This window comes from Cataglyphis hispanica, chromosome 13, assembly GCF_021464435.1.
Source record: "Cataglyphis hispanica isolate Lineage 1 chromosome 13, ULB_Chis1_1.0, whole genome shotgun sequence".
Taxonomy (NCBI): domain Eukaryota; kingdom Metazoa; phylum Arthropoda; class Insecta; order Hymenoptera; family Formicidae; genus Cataglyphis; species Cataglyphis hispanica.
The window spans coordinates 4,193,339-4,212,236 of record NC_065966.1 but is presented as its reverse complement, the minus strand read 5'-3'; the positions used below and the strand labels follow the sequence as shown (position 1 = coordinate 4,212,236).

Genomic DNA, 18,898 nt, shown 5'->3' with positions numbered 1-18,898 from the left:
ATAGAGGTAAGTAGGGAGAGCCGCAGAGAGAGAGAGAGAGAGAGAGTGGGAAATAATTTGAACGTCTCAACGGAGATGTGGGAGTCGCGCCGCTACTTTCGAGGAAACAACATCCTGAGGGATAACACCGTGACGATCGTTTTAGGTAAGGGCGTCCCGATTTTCGCGCCGCGATTTTCGCCTCGAGGAAAAGAAATCCGTTATCAATCGTCGATCGCGTACGAATGTACGCGATGTATCATGTGCACAGATTGCTGATAGTGCGCGACACAGATCCCATTGCGAAGATCTGTCGCAAATATCTGCACGTATTACAGTGTATTGCATCGATAAAACACATATTAGGACGATTTTTCTATGTGGATCTTCTCTCTCTTTTACATATTTTTATCTCGTATTATTAAAAATTAGTGTAAATTTTTGAAATTAAAATATAATTTTTTTTGAAAATGATTTTTTTGTGAGGCAATTTTACATATGATTTAATTTATTGAATATAAATTATATTTTAGATAGAGAACAGAGTTCTCTCTTACACAATCATGATGCAATGATCTATGACTCGCATAGTGAACGAACTTAACAGCATTTATTATATGCCATTGTTTGCGTTCTTAATCAGCTGGCATCGTTAATAGAGTGCTAAAAGACATCATCTATCATAATTAAGATTATAATCATGTGATTAGGATGCTCTGCAATTATATATATTTAATCGCGTACATGTATATAAAAAACTTGCTCTTTTCTTTAATAATCGATTAAACAAAATATATGTAATTCTCGCGTAAATATAATCAAGTTAATCAACTTTTAATTACTATTTTGCAAATCTCATTAACATTTCCTACTTTTTTAAAATATTAAAATGCATTTTTTTCATAATTTTAAAATGCTCGTGTGTTTTCTCGTGTATAAACGATATATTTATAATTCCACAGAATATAACTAATTTAATAATTAATTCAAATAATAATAATAAATTAAAAACACGATATTATTATTATGCGTGTGACTAGTATTAACACTAATAATATAAAATTTAAGACATCAATAATTAAATTAAAAGTAACATTCTTTTTAAAAGTGTAGTGTTTTATTATCGAAACTATATATGCCGATTATACGCAGGGATTATTTGGTAATCGATATCACCGTTTTTAAGTGCCGTCTGTAGTAGCTAAATTTGGCAGACTTACGCAACGAGACAGAACTAACGCGGTCTGACACCATGAATGCCTTTTCTACTGGTTAAAAATTCGATTTTGTATAATCTTTCGCAAAACGTGTATAAAAAAATTTATATAAATATTAGGGAATTATTAACACACACATACACATTGTAAAATAATTAATACAATAATAAACATATCTTTTATATGTGTACAGTATTATATTAATAATTCTTTATTAGTTAATTGCCATTATTTAATTTGTAGATTATTAATTAAGATATTTACGCACTCATATACACTCATTTTCGTATAACAATAATATTATTAAATTAATAACATAAAATATTTATTACAAAATGTTACACATGTTTACAGTATTCTTTGTTTCTCGCAGCTTTAAATTAATATTGGGTTTATAATATATTTTTTATTAAAAATTATTTTTGAGACTATTAAATTCTTATTGCATTAAATTTTTAATGCAGTCTTCTGTTTCTCTATGAGATATATATTTACGGACATTCGATACCTTACGCAAATTGATACAAGAAGGCGGCGCAATCGGTGACGATATATTTAAGTCTACTGGTCTAAGCGAAAATTCAAAAATTATAAAAATAATTGGAGATCTAGCGGTTGCTGAGTCAGAATTTAAAACAGTTGGCATTATATCCGCCGTGATAACTCATAACCGCATTTGCGTGTCCGACCTGTCGTTGATCCGTTTCACTGCCGTCGACGCTTTCTACACGGTATCGCATAAAACAAGTTTTATTGTTAGTGAATCCCGGGATAATTCATCGCTCGCTCCCACTAATAGCGCGAGCTAAATATTTCATGTATTGTCGTAGTTGTAATAGCGTCGTAATTTTATTATTACTATTTGCATGATCGTAATTTTTAATTGAAAATGCCAAGAGTCTTTAATAAACTGCAACAAACTAAGTTATTCAATGTGATTTCACAAATTAAAAAATATTAATTATATATATTATATTACTTAAATATAACAAAGTAAGTATCTCGATATATTAATTTAATATAAAAAATTATTTAGTTTTGCACATTTTTTTATATTGAGTTATATACCTAAATATTGTAACTAAATTTGATTTGAGTTTTAATGAAGCCTAAGAATTTACTATCAATTTGTTCTCATGGTTTAATTGATTTGTTTTTATTTATATATCTATGCATATATTGTCGTTTGCAATACTAATCGCGCATTTTATTTATATTTATTTAATTTTATTATCATTATACTTATTATTTTTAATCTTATTTTTAAATCAACGATAAATTTTTTTCTTGAATATATAGATGTTACTTTTACATACTACGTGATTTCTGAATGATCGTACGACTTGGAATGTTTAAACACATCGCGTATAATAAGATACCGAGGATATATGAACGAACGATTGAATAATGAGCCGATATGTACTAAATCATAGCTGCTAACGTACGGATGCCAGATCACACGTACAAGCCAATTAAGCCGAGCTAACAATCTAATTGAAAGAAGCCGGCTATAGTTTGTCATCTTTTGGCACGTGCAATTCGACAGAAAAACATATTCCACCGAGGAAGAATATATCAGCGCAGATATCATTTTCACTATTTATTCCAAGCTGCGAATTTATTTTTGACGTATCGCGCGAGACGTAATGTTTATTTCGAACGATCGTTATTATTGGATATATTTGTGTCGATGATCCGTGATATTCATGACTTAGCAATAATACGCATCCCCTTGTGTTATCATTTGTCAAAAGAGTTTCATCATCGTCGCATTTTTATCATGTCACGTTATGAAGATGCTAAACTAAAAAGTTGAAAATTTTTGCGGATTGATTCTAATAAAACTAGCCAGCATTCAATGTAAAAATCATGTAAATTTTATACTTATAGTTAGATAATGTTTTCATTCATTAAACTTGGATCTTTTTCTGAAATCTACGAATTAATCTTAATTAATTATAACTAAGAACTTGACATTAAATATCTTTGTTTAGCATAATTGTTTTTTTAAGATTGCAAAAATTTTAAGCTCTTTGCTCAAGCGAGTAGAAAAATGTGCACTATTAATTTATTTACCGTTAAATCTAAGAAATTCTCTGCTTAATATAGTTCCTCGATAATTTAAGTCAACAAAAATAAATCGACCGACTCATTAGCCTACATTCGCGATAATGTATTTCTTGCTCCAATAAGGCTGCAACCACACGATTTAAAAATAATTTTGAAACAAAAACTCTGAGCGGAAGTGGTTAAGAAACATAAATCTTCAATTGAAAACTTAGAACATGACGTTATTGTATCTGTTTTAATTAAAAATCGACTTAATCAAAAACAACTGTAAATAGCTCGTGGATTTTGCGTCTGAACTGTAATTTCAGAAATAGAGCTAAATGCAATAATCACACTTTGAGTCATCATGTCTGTAATTTTTTTTTTACCGCGAACACAGACACAAAAGTCGGCCCTGAAGAAGAAAAGAGTGGGCGCTCAGGGATTCGCGCCTCGTATTCAGGGAGGCTGTGTTAGCCCGGGCCTCATGTACGCCGTGCCAGTTCAGTTCACGGGCACCAAATTAGACACGGGCTATTTTCGATCGGCGGTACAGTCGCTCGCTCCAGTTTGCCGACGATGACGAGTTAAATCATTAGGAGAGAATTCACCAAACTTTTGTTACACGCGGTATAGACCGCGTCTCTTGGAAGCCACGTGGAGAACGACGAGAGGAAAAAGAGGTTCTCGAGTCCTCACGTGTCTTACTCTAGTGCAGTTTGATTTTCAGTATTATTTACTTCCACGTGGGTGTGGAATAAGTGAAACATTCGTTCATATGTTAGAATTACAAGTTTTATATTAATAATAATTCTATCATAAAAAATCTCAATGTCAAGTCGATATTAAATCAACAGATTATATGTATCATTGTATATATAAAGTTTATATGACTAAATATAATGTTTGCATATGTGACATAATAAAAAATCATTTGATACATAATTAATTATAGTATTTTATAAATAATTGGTTTAGAAAAAATAAGTAAAAAATATTTTATAAAAATATTTGATAAAAATACGATAAAGCATATAAAAAAATATTAATTTATATATTTTTATAGAGTATTGAATACTATTTTGTTGGACAAAAACAAAAAAACACATATACATATCATTTTTCTTGTAAAAACAATCTGCACCTTACATTCTTAATATAACTTCTAATAATATAATTTCATTATATAGTAATTAAAAATAATAAAATAAAATTTAACGTGTTAATTTTTTATCGTCGACGATTATTACATGCAATTATTTCATATTATTTCTTTTCTGTTTGCTATAAGATATGATTTAGCTTTAAAAAATTATTAACTGGAATTCAAATTGTTTTGAAGACATCATATATATTCTTCCCCCTTCCTCCTATATCTTATTCCCTTTCCCCCCATAAATTCATATACAAAAAAGATCACAGTGCAGCGTGTATCTAATTTGCAGATAACAGACAGACAGCCTAATCGAGATGTCGAGGCCAATCCTTAGCAGGCCGCGCACGTTCATCTACGGCAGCAACTATGACAAGGGCGAGTCCTATTACAAGCCCATGGTCGACCATCTAGACCGGAAGTATAGCGCGCGGCCGTTGTTCCCGGAGCCGAGAAACTCTCTAGCCGACGAGATCGCGGCGCGCCGTAGCGACATCGGTAACCTGTTCAGTCGTTTTCCGAAGTGGTTTTAAAGGAGTGTTGCAAAAAAGACTCGCCAGATCCTCCTCGAGAGATTGTCGATGAGGCTCGCGCTAAATAGATATTCGCTATGCAAATCAAATACTTGAGAGAAAAACTCTTATCCCTTCCTCCCCTCCTGCCCTCTCTCGTTCCGACTTCCACGACTCGCATGATCGATCTACTTTGCGGCGAGGTATTGTCAATTGTGATTACTCTCCTCGATCATCCTCGATCAATTTTTTGATCAGAGGAATCGTGATGCAGAGCTTGAAATTAGGATGTGAATAGAGAATCGTTGCCCAGGATGTTATCATTAAATGAGATCTATATTAATAAAAAGAGATACAATATAGAAAAAAAAATTATTTTATCGAATTTTCCCAGATAAATATCCAAAGAGAGAGCAAAGTATTTATCATCATTTAATCCTAGCAGAATTTTGTTTAAATTTGTGTAACATATATTTATTATATATTCACAACACAATACATTAAAAATAAAATAAAAAAACTGAATCCAATATGGATCAAGCATTATTTCTGCATTAATAACTAATCTATTAGAGATTAGAAGAAAATTATAGATAAATTAAAATAGATTATGAAGAAAAATTATAGCGAGAGATATAATTTAATAAAATAAATAATTAGATATTTCTTAGATGCAGTCTCTTCTTGAGTATTATTAAGATTAAAACTTGCTGTCCTGGTAATCAGCGAACGAGGTTTTCACATTCTAACGATTTGACTAAATTTTGATGTCATCCTTTTGCGTGCATCAATCTTTATTGTCTTGCCTGCTGTCTATAGTTAGTCTTTTGATCTTGATGTATCATCTTGTTTGAATAAACGTTTTGTTTCCTAAATACACGTGTCTTTGCGCGAAAAATTTTAATGTGATTATTGTACATACGTTTCGCTTGCTGCGACGATCGTCTACAAGATCAACTGGCTGCAATGCGCCAGCTTCTCGAGAATCGAATCGCGATTCAGATTCTGACATCGTGATCTTCGCCGTTAATTTACACGCATGCATATAATTACATATACTTATGTCTCACATCAACACAGACACAATGAGGCGATTTATGAAAGACATTTCACGTGTCCTCTTTAGAGTAATACATCTGCAATAAAATTGGCAGTTATCGTTCAATTATCGATGAATAAATTTATGTCTCTACATAGCTGTACAGGCTCTACATGTCTCTACAAAAATCAGTAATCATGAATTATCAGTTGCGAGAAATAGCAGACTTCCTGAGTCTCGATTTTAAAAGATGTTCCAGAAAAAATGAAAAAGAATATATCAGTATTTTATTATCAAAAATAAATTGTCTTTTCCTTTAATCAAAATTAATTCGTGATTGATTTGTACTTTTTTTTTATTTTGCATTAAAAATTGTTTAAAAATTAAAAATATCAAAAGAAATTCTTCTATATATCTAAAAAATTATTATAATTAATATTATTTAAAGATAGCAAGATAAAAGATCTAAGTATTTGATAATTTTACAAAATTTAAATAATTAAACGATATCTCTAATTTTTCTGCCGAGAGAAAACGCGGATATAATGTTACTTGCCACGACTATTTATTTATTTGGGACACCCTCTATGTTCCTAATAGTCACAAATGTATAACGCGGAGGATGAGGATGAGTGTTGTGCTTGACGTTAGGACAACTTAGTTTATTAGCATAGTCAGGCACACATTAATGGGATTTTGTAGATGTGCCAGATTGTTAATGCGATGCGCATCCGAATTTATTTTTGATCAAACGACGCTAAAAATACGTGCAACCCGCGGTATAAAATTTACTTGGCCAAAGACGAATCGTTGTAAGCAGAGAAGTATTGCAATATAATTGATACAAAGACGGTGCTGGTTTCTTATGAAATTTCACGAATCAATAATTTCACAGATAATAGTAATGTAATTTCAATTTTATACAATATCTGCGTACTTTTTAAAATTAAATAGGTAAAATTATTTTCTAGTGCATAATTTTTTTATTACACATAGTATATGATAACATATAGATTTCCTTTTTCTTATATATATTTTAAATATATATTTTTTACATATTTTATATAATTTAAAACATAGTAATTTGTCTTTTTAGTAATTTTTATGTCACTGCAAATTTTTATTACGATTAACGCATTTTCGTTGTTGTTGCATCTAATGTCAAGTAATATTTTTATTAGAGTTCTAAGTTGAATTATAACCAGTGCTGGAAATAAAATCTTTAATTTTGCAGAAGAAGAAAATTGAATTAAGTCACACGATTTATATCTCGATATTTATCTATTCTATATAAAAAATGTGAAACATTTATTAATAATATTTTAAATAAAGACATTTCAAATGAAATATTGTTTTATCTACACCTTCCCTCAGTACCATCACTGGTTATAATTCATTATATCTTAAGAGCACATATATAAAAAAAAATAAATTTTATAATATATCTTGATGATACATAGAGACATATTTATTAATATATTTTTAGATTGCGCAATTTATAGCTGACTCGATTGAATTGCAATCTTGCGAGATTTTCCATCTTTTCCTCCTCTATCTATCATTATCTCTTATCGACTTTCACCATTTTCCATCTGAAATCGTTGACGCTATTTCGATCGTTTGATATTGCTTCACGGCGACATGCTCATCATCGCTCATCGTCCATCATCGCTCATTATCGCCCATCTCCACTCGCACAAGTCAACGCTCTTTTCTGATATCGGTTTTTGCAGGCACGCGTGACCTCTCCGGTCCTCGCACCGGTTCCCTCGGCCGCGACCCCGACCTCGATCTCGACCCCCGTAACCGAGCCTCCCAACTACCATCCTTGACCGACCCTCTACTAGCCCCCGATGATGAGGCCACCGTCTACGACAGCCGTGGACAGCGTATACCGGCGCGACATAGGATGGGCGACGATTTCGTGGACGAAATCTCGGCAACGACCCGCCGTTTTCGAGCTCGATTGGCGGCGATGAACGTCGAAGATGAGCTCGAGGCCTCGACCAGCGCGAATCAAGCTAGAAGAAGCGCCAGCGATCTTCTGGAGAACGCGATAACCGCAAGAAAGGGCATCAAATCGGCAATCGAGGATGCCGAAAGCAGTTTTAAAAAGCGCTCGAAGCTTTTCGACGAGATCGATCGCGCCGACGAGGGTAAGCCTGCATTCGCCAGGTGGACTAAGCTGATCAACGAGGACGACGATTTAATACCGGCCAGCGCAGCTGCCAGCCGAGCCAAGCAGACGAAGGCGCGTCTCCACGATCTCCAGTCAGAGATGGAGGAGATCGCCGATAGACAAGCCAAGAGAGAACGCAGAGCGGCGGCTCTCAGAGCGTTGGTCAACGAAACAGTGTCCGATACCGATGCCGTTCAACAGTCGATGTCGAGTGTCAGTAAGAAGATATCAGTACGCAGTGCCGAAAAGGCAGAAAAGCACGTCAGTTTCTAGACGAGGAGAAATTTGCGATCTATTTTAGTTTTCACGACGGTGTTTTACAGGTGTACAGATATATTGTATCCTGAAGATTTCCGTTTTGTGATCCGTGGAAGAGAGAAAAATTTTAATATAAAGTTGGTCACAGTTACTGTGCGTAGAGATCGCTAATTTTTTGGAAAATGTAACTGAAACAAAAGCAATTTTTTTCGATCTATTATATGTTCTCATTTTAATCTAAAATATGCAAGAATACAATTTTAGTGTTTCTTAAATTGTTCTTTAAATAACTATCAAACGTGTAAATCATACGTGTCAAATAAAATTTTTAAATTATTTGATTATTATAATATGCACATATATATTGCATATAATATTCTTAACTTAATTGAATTTTTTGACTATCTCATTTGTAATGCAATATTACGATTGCAACTTGATTTGTTATAAAACATACACATTATTGTATACTTTAATATACAATTTTATAAAATTTTTCCAATATATATGCCACTAAACAACGATTGCATTTGCGTTCTTGGCAATGACATGGAATTACAATGTCGTTAATTTGTTCGTGAAAGAAACGTACGACAACTATATTAATGATATTTAATCGACACTAATGTATTTTGGCGCTTATATTTCCATGATATATATATATGTACGTTCGTTTCATGTAGCTCTATAATTATAAATGTATTAATATGCGAGGCACATCTTTTGGAAATATATTTAATCTGTAATTTTTTTATTCAATTAAATAATTTTATAATTTAAAGTAAAAAATGTATATGAGATTTTAATCATCACAAATTAAATTGATTTTTCTTCACTATTACGGAAATTATTTTTTTAATTATAATTGAGATTTGCTAGTTTTATTTTTATTAAAATTACTTTATTCTAAATTATGATTTTAAAATTGATAAATGAAATAGTTGATATTGCGTCAACTATTTCTCAAGATTTAATATGTATATATTTTTGGGCGATATCCCTCGCATCGTGATAATTTTTTGCTTTTCTGCTCCTCGATCTGTGATTCGAGAGAGCTTAAGTGTTGATTGTTCCTAATGAAAGAGAAATACATTTTAGAAAATCTGGAAAAAAATATTGTCATATATAATATTAAATATACTTAATATAAACATAATAATCGTACTGTCATAACTGCTCCGAAACATTGTCGTTTTCAGAGAATTTTTTTTTCTTTTATTATTTGGGAAGCATTCACTCTGTGTAATAATGCAAATTTTTAAATATTCAGTTTTCAAAAGAAGCGCGACATAATCTACACTAACTTTTCAGATTCAATATATACATATATGTACACTTCATCTTTCTTATTTATGAATAAATTTCGTTTGAAAATCTTTTTCAAAAAGCATTAGTATATACCTATAACTGAATGACACGTGTGTGTATTACAAATTTTTCCATGTATTTCCTTTGTACATTGTGTATCTTGTTGTTTACCTTTCTTTTCCGCATGTAGACCTTTCACTAGCTGCATAGAAACTGCAGGTAAGAATTTATTTTATGAAACAGGTAAAATTGATAAATATAATTCTTGAAAATTATATAACGATAAATTAATATGAATCCATTTAACTTTATTAAAATTTCCATATATCGTAGTATATAACTGTGTATATGTATGTAATACTCCAAGTACTAATTTTATTCATATAAATGATGATTATTATAAATAAATCATATATTTATTATTTATTTTTAAATTAATGATTTGCAATAAAAAACAGGAGATTAGTATTAATACCTTAACACAAGTCCACTACCATTTTAGGTTCTCGTAATCTATCAGGAAATCGTGATGATTTTTACGATGAACTGGACTTTCTAGTCGACGGATATGGTCGACCTATTCAAGAAGATCCTTATGAGAATGATTTCGTGATGAGTCATCGACGTTTTAAGGAACGCGCAGCAGCCGCATTCGAGGAAGATATGGCGGAATTGAGACGCAAGAAAAGGGATATGCAGGTTGAATTAAACGAAATAATATATGAATAATTTGCAATTAACAATTAAATTTAAAAAGTGGCTGCAGTGTATAATTGTATTTCTATACAATTATACATCAACCAATGAAATATAAATATATATACTTTACTTTATGAGGATTTTTAATATATCTGGAGAACTTACTTTCTTACAGGATCGCATCTTTGACGTGATCGATCTAAACGCTGAGATCGAAAAGGCCAAGAACACGCTGGAGGCAGCCGATATAATGTTTCAGCGACACGCGACGAAATTCAATAATCAAGATAACGATGAACAAGAGATGTCACTGACCCAAAAGCTTGACAAAACGCGCAAGATCGCCAATATGGAGCTGGTACCGGAACAACCTAAGAAGACTTTCCTGATGAAGTGGCCCAAAATACCGGTTGAGGAACCAGAAGCTGGCCAAAAAGGCAGACAGCGCAGGATCAACTCGCTAATTGATACCAGCGAAATTGGCAATCCACTGGAAACTCTCGTGATGCAGCCGATGAAACGGAAATTGTTAAAGAGAAAGAAAAGTGTTTCGTTTTAAGAGCTAAGTGTGCTCTTTATTAAGTATTATATATGTCTAAAATTTATCAAAAAAGATTTTAGAGGAAAGTTTTTTTTGGAATTTGAAGCATTTTTTTCAACATATATATTAGATATACTGAAATATTAATATAAATATATTATAGATACATCCTGATAAAAGTTTTAAAATATAACAGAGAAGATAATGTACATTTTTTGTTGCGACAAAAATTTGTCATATTGTCAAAACAATATTCTGTAAAAACAATTTGTTATAATCCTTGATAGACCCACAAATATTTAATATTAAATATATTTGCTAAATATAAAACTATGAGAAGAAATATTTGGGGATTTTAATTTTAATTCTAATGATAAGTGAAAAATACAAACGTCCTACGTGATTTTATCTAGAAACTTCAGCTAGAAGAAATAAAATTGATTACATCAAATATCAGCTAAATAGAAAGATACAATATATTTTTTTTAATTACAATACATTACTGTCAATATTATTTTATAGAAAGCATCTAATAAAAATTGTGGAATCGCAAAAATACGATATATAATAAAAGCAATTATATTAATGTATATATCCAATTCAATTATAAGACATATATTAAAACAAAAATATTAATAAATAGATGCTTCCTTTGATAGATATATATGTATGAATATGTTTAAATGATTTCTTGATTACTTTTTTCGCTTTTAATAGAGTAGGAAATAAATTTCCTTACAAGATCTTCTGATATTTAAGGCTATAATAAGCGCGAGTATGATAACTATAATGTCTAGACGTGAGTTCCATATTTGTGATGTACTTCATATCAGCCGAACGTTTGAAGCTCTTATCTTTATTTTTCTGATCGTACGTTCTCAGGGTTCTTTCTGCCCATTCCTGGGCCCTAGGTGGCTCGCGAAATATGCCCTTCTGCCTTTGATTTAGGTAGTCGATCACGTCGTCATAATAATTCTTCCTATTAAATAAAGAAGATCGTTCCAAGAGGGAAAGATCGAGTATTAAAAATTAATTAATCGATCGTCAATGCAATTTAAAAATTTTACAAGTTTAATCTTTGGTATATGTGACAATTATATATATGTATATAAATATTTTTTATAATTTTTAAAATTATAAATCTTTTTTTAAGCAAAGTTTTACTTAAACTATTTAATTTTACCAAGTAACAAAAAATTTTCTTTGCAAAAAATCACGTTTCTAATTTAATTTATTAATCTTTGTTTTGATATTAAGGGATGATCGGCTCACCTATAATCATAAAGATAGGCATAGTTAAGGAACAATGGTCGAACCCAATGATGATTGTAATGGGGTGGTTCAATCTTTTCCAATTTTAGAACCGGCTTCTCAGGAGCGGCTCCTTCAGCTGGCGCACCTTCCGCTGCACCTTCGACAGCTGCATCGGGAGCGGTTTCTTCCAAATCCCATGGCGCAGGTTCGTCGTCCCACATGATAATTTCGACAAATTCACTTCAATATCGAGATGCCCCTGCAAATATTAGTAAACGAGAGACTAAACTTGTTAAATAAGTAAAATTAATCATCCTCAAATTATTATAATCTCTCAATTGACTTAATAAATAATCAAAAATCACTTCTTTGATAATCTTTTTCTGGTTCTTTATAACAATTACGTTTTAAATTTTAATTTGTTTCAGATTTGTTAAATATTTATAATGATGTTTTTTATTTTCTATTTATTGTCATTTGAAAGTAAAAATCTGATCAAATGATTCGATCAATTCATTTTTCAATAGGATATATTTATAGTCGATTGTGGATATATATGTGTGTAAAGAAATAGGTCATCGTAAGATACAAACAAACCGTTTGGCTAAAGTATCAATTGTTATTTATGGCGAAACTAAATGTCGTACCGATCTTCGAATTGCGCTCAAACATCTTGAGTAATACCAAACATTTTGAAGTAATACGCATAAGTCACTCTCTCTCTTTTTCTCAATTATAATTCTCTTTTATCATAAACAAATTAGATAAAATAATGATAATTTACAAAATATAAATTCTATATAAAATATAAATATCTAGTTGTCATTAAGACACTTTATAATATCTCCTACGTGAATCAAAATCTTAATTCTTTAGAAGAGAGAAAAGACAAACTTTATAGCAAAAATATGATTGATACGAAAGATCCAATAATTTTTTCTACAGAAGGTTTCTTTTATAGTCAAAGTATATGTGCGTGTGTCAAAAGTAGGAAAATCTTAAAGTGAATGATTTAAAAATGATCGCACAAAAAGTTCCGTAAAAATAACGACGAAAGGTAATCTCACTGTATAAAAACTATTATTCACTTTGGGTTTTCTTCACGATACAGTCGAGGATTTTCCGAGAGGATTTTCTTGGGATACTGGGGATATGGGTTCTTGCGATATACTTGCTTTTCGATGGACTCGCACGTACTGCAAAAAAGTCACCCTTCTGCGCGCCACGGGCTCGCCGTTCTCGTGGGCCTAACGTTGTTTCGCTTTTATTTTAGCACCTCGAAATCTTTTGCGCCCCCTTTCGTACCTTCGAAAATGCGTATCCCTATTTCGTCAGAGGGGGGGTAATTTGGCACGCGATCCGCAACAATCATTGGCGTGCCGCTCCTTCTTCTCCACGTGTTCATACGCACATTTGTGTCGACAATTAGCCCGCGATTAGCCTGCGTTTCGTCCTTGCGTAACTTCATGGACACGTTGACATTGAAAAGTCAATAGTTAATTCCTTGGCTAGAAAAACTGATGTAGACGTTAAAATCAAGGACGAAATAGTTATAATTTTCTTTAATAAGTGAATTTAAATTTTCTTTAATAAGTGAATTTAAATTTTCTGTGTTTAAGTATTGGATATTGTTGGTGATTATTTTTTGACACGTTATAATTTCAAATAACTTTTTTCATTTTATAGGACTTTTTATATAGTGAAAAAATATGAAAAATATATCTAATATTATCTATAAAAATAAATATTGGAATTTAGCATTAAAATAAAATAAATGTCAAAATAAATTACACATACAATATAATTTAATTAATATCTTTCATAATTTAAAATTTCTTATTCTCGTTTTCGTTTTCTTATGTTCTTAATAATTTGTATAATAATATCATAAAATTTTTATGCATGCAATATATGTATAAGATACTTTATTGCTTGACACACGGGAACAATTATTACTATTTATAGATCAATTGCTGTGGTCTAACTTTAAAGATTTGTGTATATGAAATGATTTCGCAACAATATCATTGACATCGTACCCTGGTTTAGTTACTATTTATGTGTAATAAATAAAATTAATTGGCTTGTAACAGTTAAAATTTGCTATCAATTTGGTATCATATCAATCGATTGCTATAAAATGTATTTAGTATCTGCATATAAAAAATAAAAATGATAAATTTAATACAAATTTATTATTGATAGTAATTTTTTAATATTACACACATAGATTATTTAATTATTAGCCTTAATATAAACATTTAAATTTAGCTGACTTAATCGATTAATCATTTCACTTGAAAAGAATTAATAAATGTAGCTTTAAAATTAAATTTTTTAAGAATAATAAAGTTAATTTTAGTTTCATACCAGTAAGATGAAAATTACATATATAATTTATTATTTTTTCTTTTAAATTTTTATTTTTTTAAGACAAATTTGCATTATATGATAAATCAATAAGATAGATCACTCAAGATCTTAATTTTTCAATATCATTTGAGAAAAATGATACTAGTACAATAGAAGAAAGAGTACGGACAGTGTCAAAACGAGATAAGTGCATGAAAAAGAATCGCGCGTCTGCTTAAAGCAGATGTGTCCAGATTGATCGAACGCACGTGCAATCGTGTAGCAGTGTGCCTACTTAAAGTAGATATGCTCTTCATTGAGCGCGCGCGCGCGGATATCGTATAACCGCGTATGCTCTGCTTAAAGCAGACATGCTCTTCATTAAGCGCGCACGCGCAATATCGTATAGTCTAGCGTCTAGCGCACGTGCTTGCTTAAAGCAGATAATACGCTATTCATGTAGTACAGATATGCACCGAACGATGATTTTACCGGTAGTGCTGAAAAGCGAATGTGACTAAATAGTTTCAATTCTCAAAAGAGGATGGAGTTGTTGTACACTCTTGAGGGATTTAATCATGGTCGCTCTCAGGCTTCTCCTGGTAGCACGCGTGGTTGCAATTTTAACCTTAAAATATTATACCACAAATATTAAACTAATAATTTGCACGTGAAGCGTAATACGAAATACATATTCGAAATCAGCATGTCAGTATGTTTTCATCAGTAACAATGCTTCAACGGGCCCTGCTCGATAAAACAATATACAGTTTGTCCCGCTTGTTATCCTTAAGCCGGGTTAATAAATTTTCTGATTCCGTTTCTGCGAAAAAAGATGATAGCTCGTCTAATACGGACAAATCGCAAAATAAATCTACGAGCGACATCGAGATTCCCACGGGTGAGGAGAATGTTGCTTGTCTTTTGAAAGAAGCTGCCACTTATAGTGATGCTAAAGACACAAGTTGGGCGACGAGTCCTTATCCCGCCGATGCTCCAACCTCTATTGAGGAAGAAAAAGTCGTACAACCAAAAATTGATCCTTTGGATACTTCCATTGTGCTTTTTCCTGGACAAGGAACTATCAAAGTTGGCACAGTACAGAAGTACTTGCGTTTTCCGCAAGCAAGAGAGCTGTTTGAAATAGCCAATGAGATTCTGGACTTTGATCTACTGAAGCTATGTCTGAATGGTCCCCAGGAGAAGTTGAATCAGACACGCTTCAATCAGCCAGCCACAGTATTAACTTCTTTGGCTGCATTAGAGCAACTCCGCGAGGAGAGACCTAGAGTGTTTGAAACTTGTGTAGCAACTGCAGGTTACAGCTTAGGAGAACTGACTGCTCTGATTTTCTCAGGTGCTTTAAGCTTCGAGGATGGTATCAGACTGGTCTCTGTCAGGGGTAATGCTATGCAATATGCCTCTGAGAAAACATCACAGGGAATGCTATCGGTCTATTGTAAAGCAGATGCTAAATTATCAGAGGCATGCAAAAATGCTCAAAAGTGGGCATTAGATAACGGTGTAGAGACACCAGTTTGCCAGTAAGAATTATTATATGCATTTATAAATTATACTTCTATTCCATTATGGAAATTATATATACGTACTTGAGTTATTACAAATCTTAATGTATATTTAAAATTTGTAGTAATTTATAAACAGTTGATAACTATAACATTATTATATTCATTATTATTATATTGTATTGATGTTATATTACAGAGTGGCAATATATTTGTATACACAATCAAAGATATTGGCTGGAAATATTAAAGCCCTGGAATATATAGAAAAGAATGCTGACAAATATAAACTTAGTAAGTTAACCAGGCTGCCTGTATCGGGTGCATTTCACACAAAACTGATGGAACCTGCGCTCAAGTCCTTCGGCAAGATGCTCTACACAGTGCAATTTGATAATCCTAGGTGTCAAGTTTATTCAAATTACAAAGCACATCCTTATAGCAATCCAAAGATGATTAAGAATTATTTGTTGAAACAAATTGTATCACCTGTAAAATGGGAACAGTGTATGCAATTACTGTATAACAGACCTCCGGGAACAGCTTTCCCACGAACGTTTGATGTAGGATCGGGAGGAAGAATGGCAACGATTTTAAAGCTAATTAACGCAAAGGCGCACGATCACTGCATATCCGTCTAAGTTCTTTTCTGATTATAATATAAGAAAAACCATCAGTACGCATTATTATTTTGTATATACTTCGCGAACTTTATTCTAGTATCATTTCAATTGCTTTTTACATGTAAGAAATAAAAGAGAAATTAGAATTTTATATGTATATATATATATATATATATATATATATATATAAATTTTACATTGTTTAAATATATAATTTGACGAAAATCTCAACAAACATTTTTTCCCATTATTCTCATATAGATCCTATTATTTTATATTAAAAAATTTATAGTAAATTTTTAATTTTATTTTAATTAATAAAGAAGGAATATTTCTCTTAATAATATAATTATAATATTTTATATCATTTTTATAGAGTACTATTTATGCAAATATATAAAAAGAATGGATAATTTATGAAAAATAAATAGCTTATTTTTGAGATGATGCGTGGTTTACTGCCATCTATGACGAGAAAACGTTCAAATTTATTCGGCTCCTCCATTTAAATTCATTGATCAAAAGTGCCGGGTGCGGGCAACGAGTGTCTGTAATTAATATTACACTAGCCTTATCATGAAGCTAGTGAGGTATGTAAAACACATCAAAAAATGCGAAATTAAAGAAAATCTTATAAGAGAATTAAATTACTCAAGCACATAATGATTTATCTGTGAAAAACACAAGTTTTTCTGTACAACATAACCTAAACACATCCAACACTTTCGTGCAAAAACATTATCAAAGAATTAATGTTTTTGTGCTTTTTTCAGATTTTTGATGAAACTCAGTCACGAGACTGTGACAATAGAACTGAAAAATGGAACTCAAGTCACCGGTACAATTACAGGTACGTCAATAAAGAATTTGTTATTATTGCTTTGAATATTATGTTAGATTAGGACTTATAAGATTAATGTGTAATAATTTAATCTATAATTATGAAACTTTAATACATATGAAGTAGGATTATTGTTATTAGAAAAGTTTATTAATCGTAAATTAAATTTTATTCTATTGCAGGTGTAGATGTGGCAATGAACACGCATTTAAAAACAGTGAAAATGACGATAAAGAACCGCGATCCGATACAATTGGAAACTTTAAGTCTGCGAGGAAATAATATTAGGTATTATATTCTGCCGGATTCTCTTCCCTTGGAAACATTGCTGATTGACGACACACCGAAAGCTAAGGCTAAGAAGAAAGAAGCTGCAAGAGGTATATAAAATATATATGTACCGAGCATAAAACATTAATTAACAAGTATAACTTTATATATTATCTGATGTATTTGTTAAGAGATTTTTTACAACCGTAAACATTTTCTCAATTTTTTTTAAGTTATTAATTATTTTTACTTGTACTTGCAGGTGCGGCACGTGGTAGAGGACGTGGCGCTAGGGGTGGTAGAGGTGGCAGAGGTGGCCGAGGTAGAGGGAGAGGCAGACGATAATAATTTAAAATATATCCTTCACAAGATTACACACAATCACATTTTGTATCTTAAGAAGAGAAAACCAAATTTTTCTACTTTAAGGTATATTGCAGTCATTATCCACCTAATTTTATAAAAAAAAGATGTATCTATAAAAAAATTATCCATTGATGTAGATAAATTGATGCTAAATTTCAAGATATAATGTGAATATTTATTTACTCACAGATTTAAGTATAATATACATTGACACAGGCATTCCAATATCTTATTCGATTTTAGAAAGTATATATTCAAAATGAATATATGAAAAAATGATGACAATATGAAAAAATGACGATAATATGGAAAAATGTATAAAACTGGTTTCTTCTTCAAACAATAAAATCGAACTTCTATTACTTACTGTAAAAATTAAGTTAGTTTTCAATCATGATTTATTTAATATAATTCCAATCTCTATTAATTTGTGTTAATCCAATATACTGTAACAATAAATAGCATTAATTGTGCAAGTTTTCATGAAAAAAGTAAAATCACAAATTATGGTCATGATTATACATGACATAAAATCACGATGGTACAAATTACACTTATTTCATATTGAGATTGTTAATGACGATAGCGTTACAATCTACTTGATTAAACTAGATAATAAAAATTTTTCTGTACGAATTAAGTATTATGAAGACTTTCTGAATAAAAAATATTGATAAAAACAATCAATGTTCCATTAATTATTGCATTTAAAAGCGATTGTACATTATAGTA

General features: G+C 31.3%; 4 protein-coding genes across 14 annotated transcripts in view; 3 read left to right on the top strand and 1 right to left on the bottom strand.

Moving 5' to 3' along the window:
- LOC126853850 (probable small nuclear ribonucleoprotein Sm D1) overlaps positions 1-18,849 on the top strand; it is a 205,528-nt gene extending 186,679 nt beyond the window's left edge. For 2 of the 4 annotated variants that reach the window (XM_050599922.1, XM_050599921.1), the window contains exons 2-5: positions 17,249-17,279; positions 17,463-17,539; positions 17,713-17,910; positions 18,063-18,849. In XM_050599922.1, the coding sequence (XP_050455879.1) occupies positions 17,266-17,279; positions 17,463-17,539; positions 17,713-17,910; positions 18,063-18,145 (372 nt within the window). In that variant the 5' untranslated portion in view covers positions 17,249-17,265 and the 3' untranslated portion in view covers positions 18,146-18,849. Of the gene's footprint in view, positions 1-14,001; positions 14,006-17,194; positions 17,280-17,462; positions 17,540-17,712; positions 17,911-18,062 lie in introns of those variants that run through there. The other 2 variants (XM_050599920.1, XR_007688030.1) reach the window with 2 other exon arrangements.
- Positions 25-11,203, top strand: LOC126853840 (uncharacterized). 4 transcript variants are annotated; one of them, XM_050599895.1, is made up of 4 exons: positions 1,822-1,927; positions 4,691-4,896; positions 10,197-10,393; positions 10,569-11,112. In XM_050599895.1, the coding sequence occupies exons 2-4, from the start codon at positions 4,716-4,718 to the stop codon at positions 10,950-10,952; spliced, it is 762 nt and encodes a 253-aa protein (XP_050455852.1). In that variant the 5' UTR covers positions 1,822-1,927; positions 4,691-4,715; the 3' UTR covers positions 10,953-11,112. The 4 variants fall into 4 exon arrangements, with proteins under 4 accessions (XP_050455850.1, XP_050455852.1, XP_050455851.1 ...); XM_050599893.1 differs by lacking the exons at positions 1,822-1,927; positions 10,197-10,393; positions 10,569-11,112 and adding exons at positions 25-145; positions 7,683-9,764; XM_050599894.1 differs by lacking the exons at positions 10,197-10,393; positions 10,569-11,112 and adding an exon at positions 7,683-9,764 and having other exon boundaries at positions 1,837-1,927.
- Positions 11,562-13,637, bottom strand: LOC126853849 (flightin). 5 transcript variants are annotated; one of them, XM_050599915.1, is made up of 3 exons: positions 13,277-13,637; positions 12,207-12,447; positions 11,562-11,913 (listed from the first exon to the last, which is right to left on the bottom strand). In XM_050599915.1, exons 2-3 carry the CDS (start codon positions 12,407-12,409, stop codon positions 11,670-11,672), a joined length of 447 nt encoding a protein of 148 aa, XP_050455872.1. In that variant the 5' UTR covers positions 12,410-12,447; positions 13,277-13,637; the 3' UTR covers positions 11,562-11,669. The 5 variants fall into 5 exon arrangements, with proteins under 5 accessions (XP_050455872.1, XP_050455874.1, XP_050455871.1 ...); XM_050599917.1 differs by having other exon boundaries at positions 13,360-13,637; XM_050599914.1 differs by having other exon boundaries at positions 13,364-13,637.
- Positions 15,104-16,899, top strand: LOC126853839 (probable malonyl-CoA-acyl carrier protein transacylase, mitochondrial). Its single transcript, XM_050599892.1, has 2 exons — positions 15,104-16,084; positions 16,266-16,899. The coding sequence occupies exons 1-2, from the start codon at positions 15,255-15,257 to the stop codon at positions 16,705-16,707; spliced, it is 1,272 nt and encodes a 423-aa protein (XP_050455849.1). The 5' UTR covers positions 15,104-15,254; the 3' UTR covers positions 16,708-16,899.
- Positions 18,850-18,898: the final 49 nt, after the last annotated feature.

Excerpts from the sequence above, each read along its gene's own strand:
- LOC126853840 (XM_050599893.1), top strand. The coding sequence starts at position 4,716 with ATGTCGAGGCCAATCCTTAGCAGGCCGCGCACGTTCATCTACGGCAGC. Across the intron at positions 4,897-7,682 it reads GGCGCGCCGTAGCGACATCG|GCACGCGTGACCTCTCCGGT; the intron begins GTAACCTGTTCA and ends CGGTTTTTGCAG.
- LOC126853849 (XM_050599915.1), bottom strand. The coding sequence starts at position 12,409 with ATGTGGGACGACGAACCTGCGCCATGGGATTTGGAAGAAACCGCTCCC. Across the intron at positions 11,914-12,206 it reads GCCTATCTTTATGATTATAG|GAAGAATTATTATGACGACG; the intron begins GTGAGCCGATCA and ends TTTATTTAATAG.
- LOC126853839 (XM_050599892.1), top strand. The coding sequence starts at position 15,255 with ATGTTTTCATCAGTAACAATGCTTCAACGGGCCCTGCTCGATAAAACA. Across the intron at positions 16,085-16,265 it reads GTAGAGACACCAGTTTGCCA|AGTGGCAATATATTTGTATA; the intron begins GTAAGAATTATT and ends GTTATATTACAG.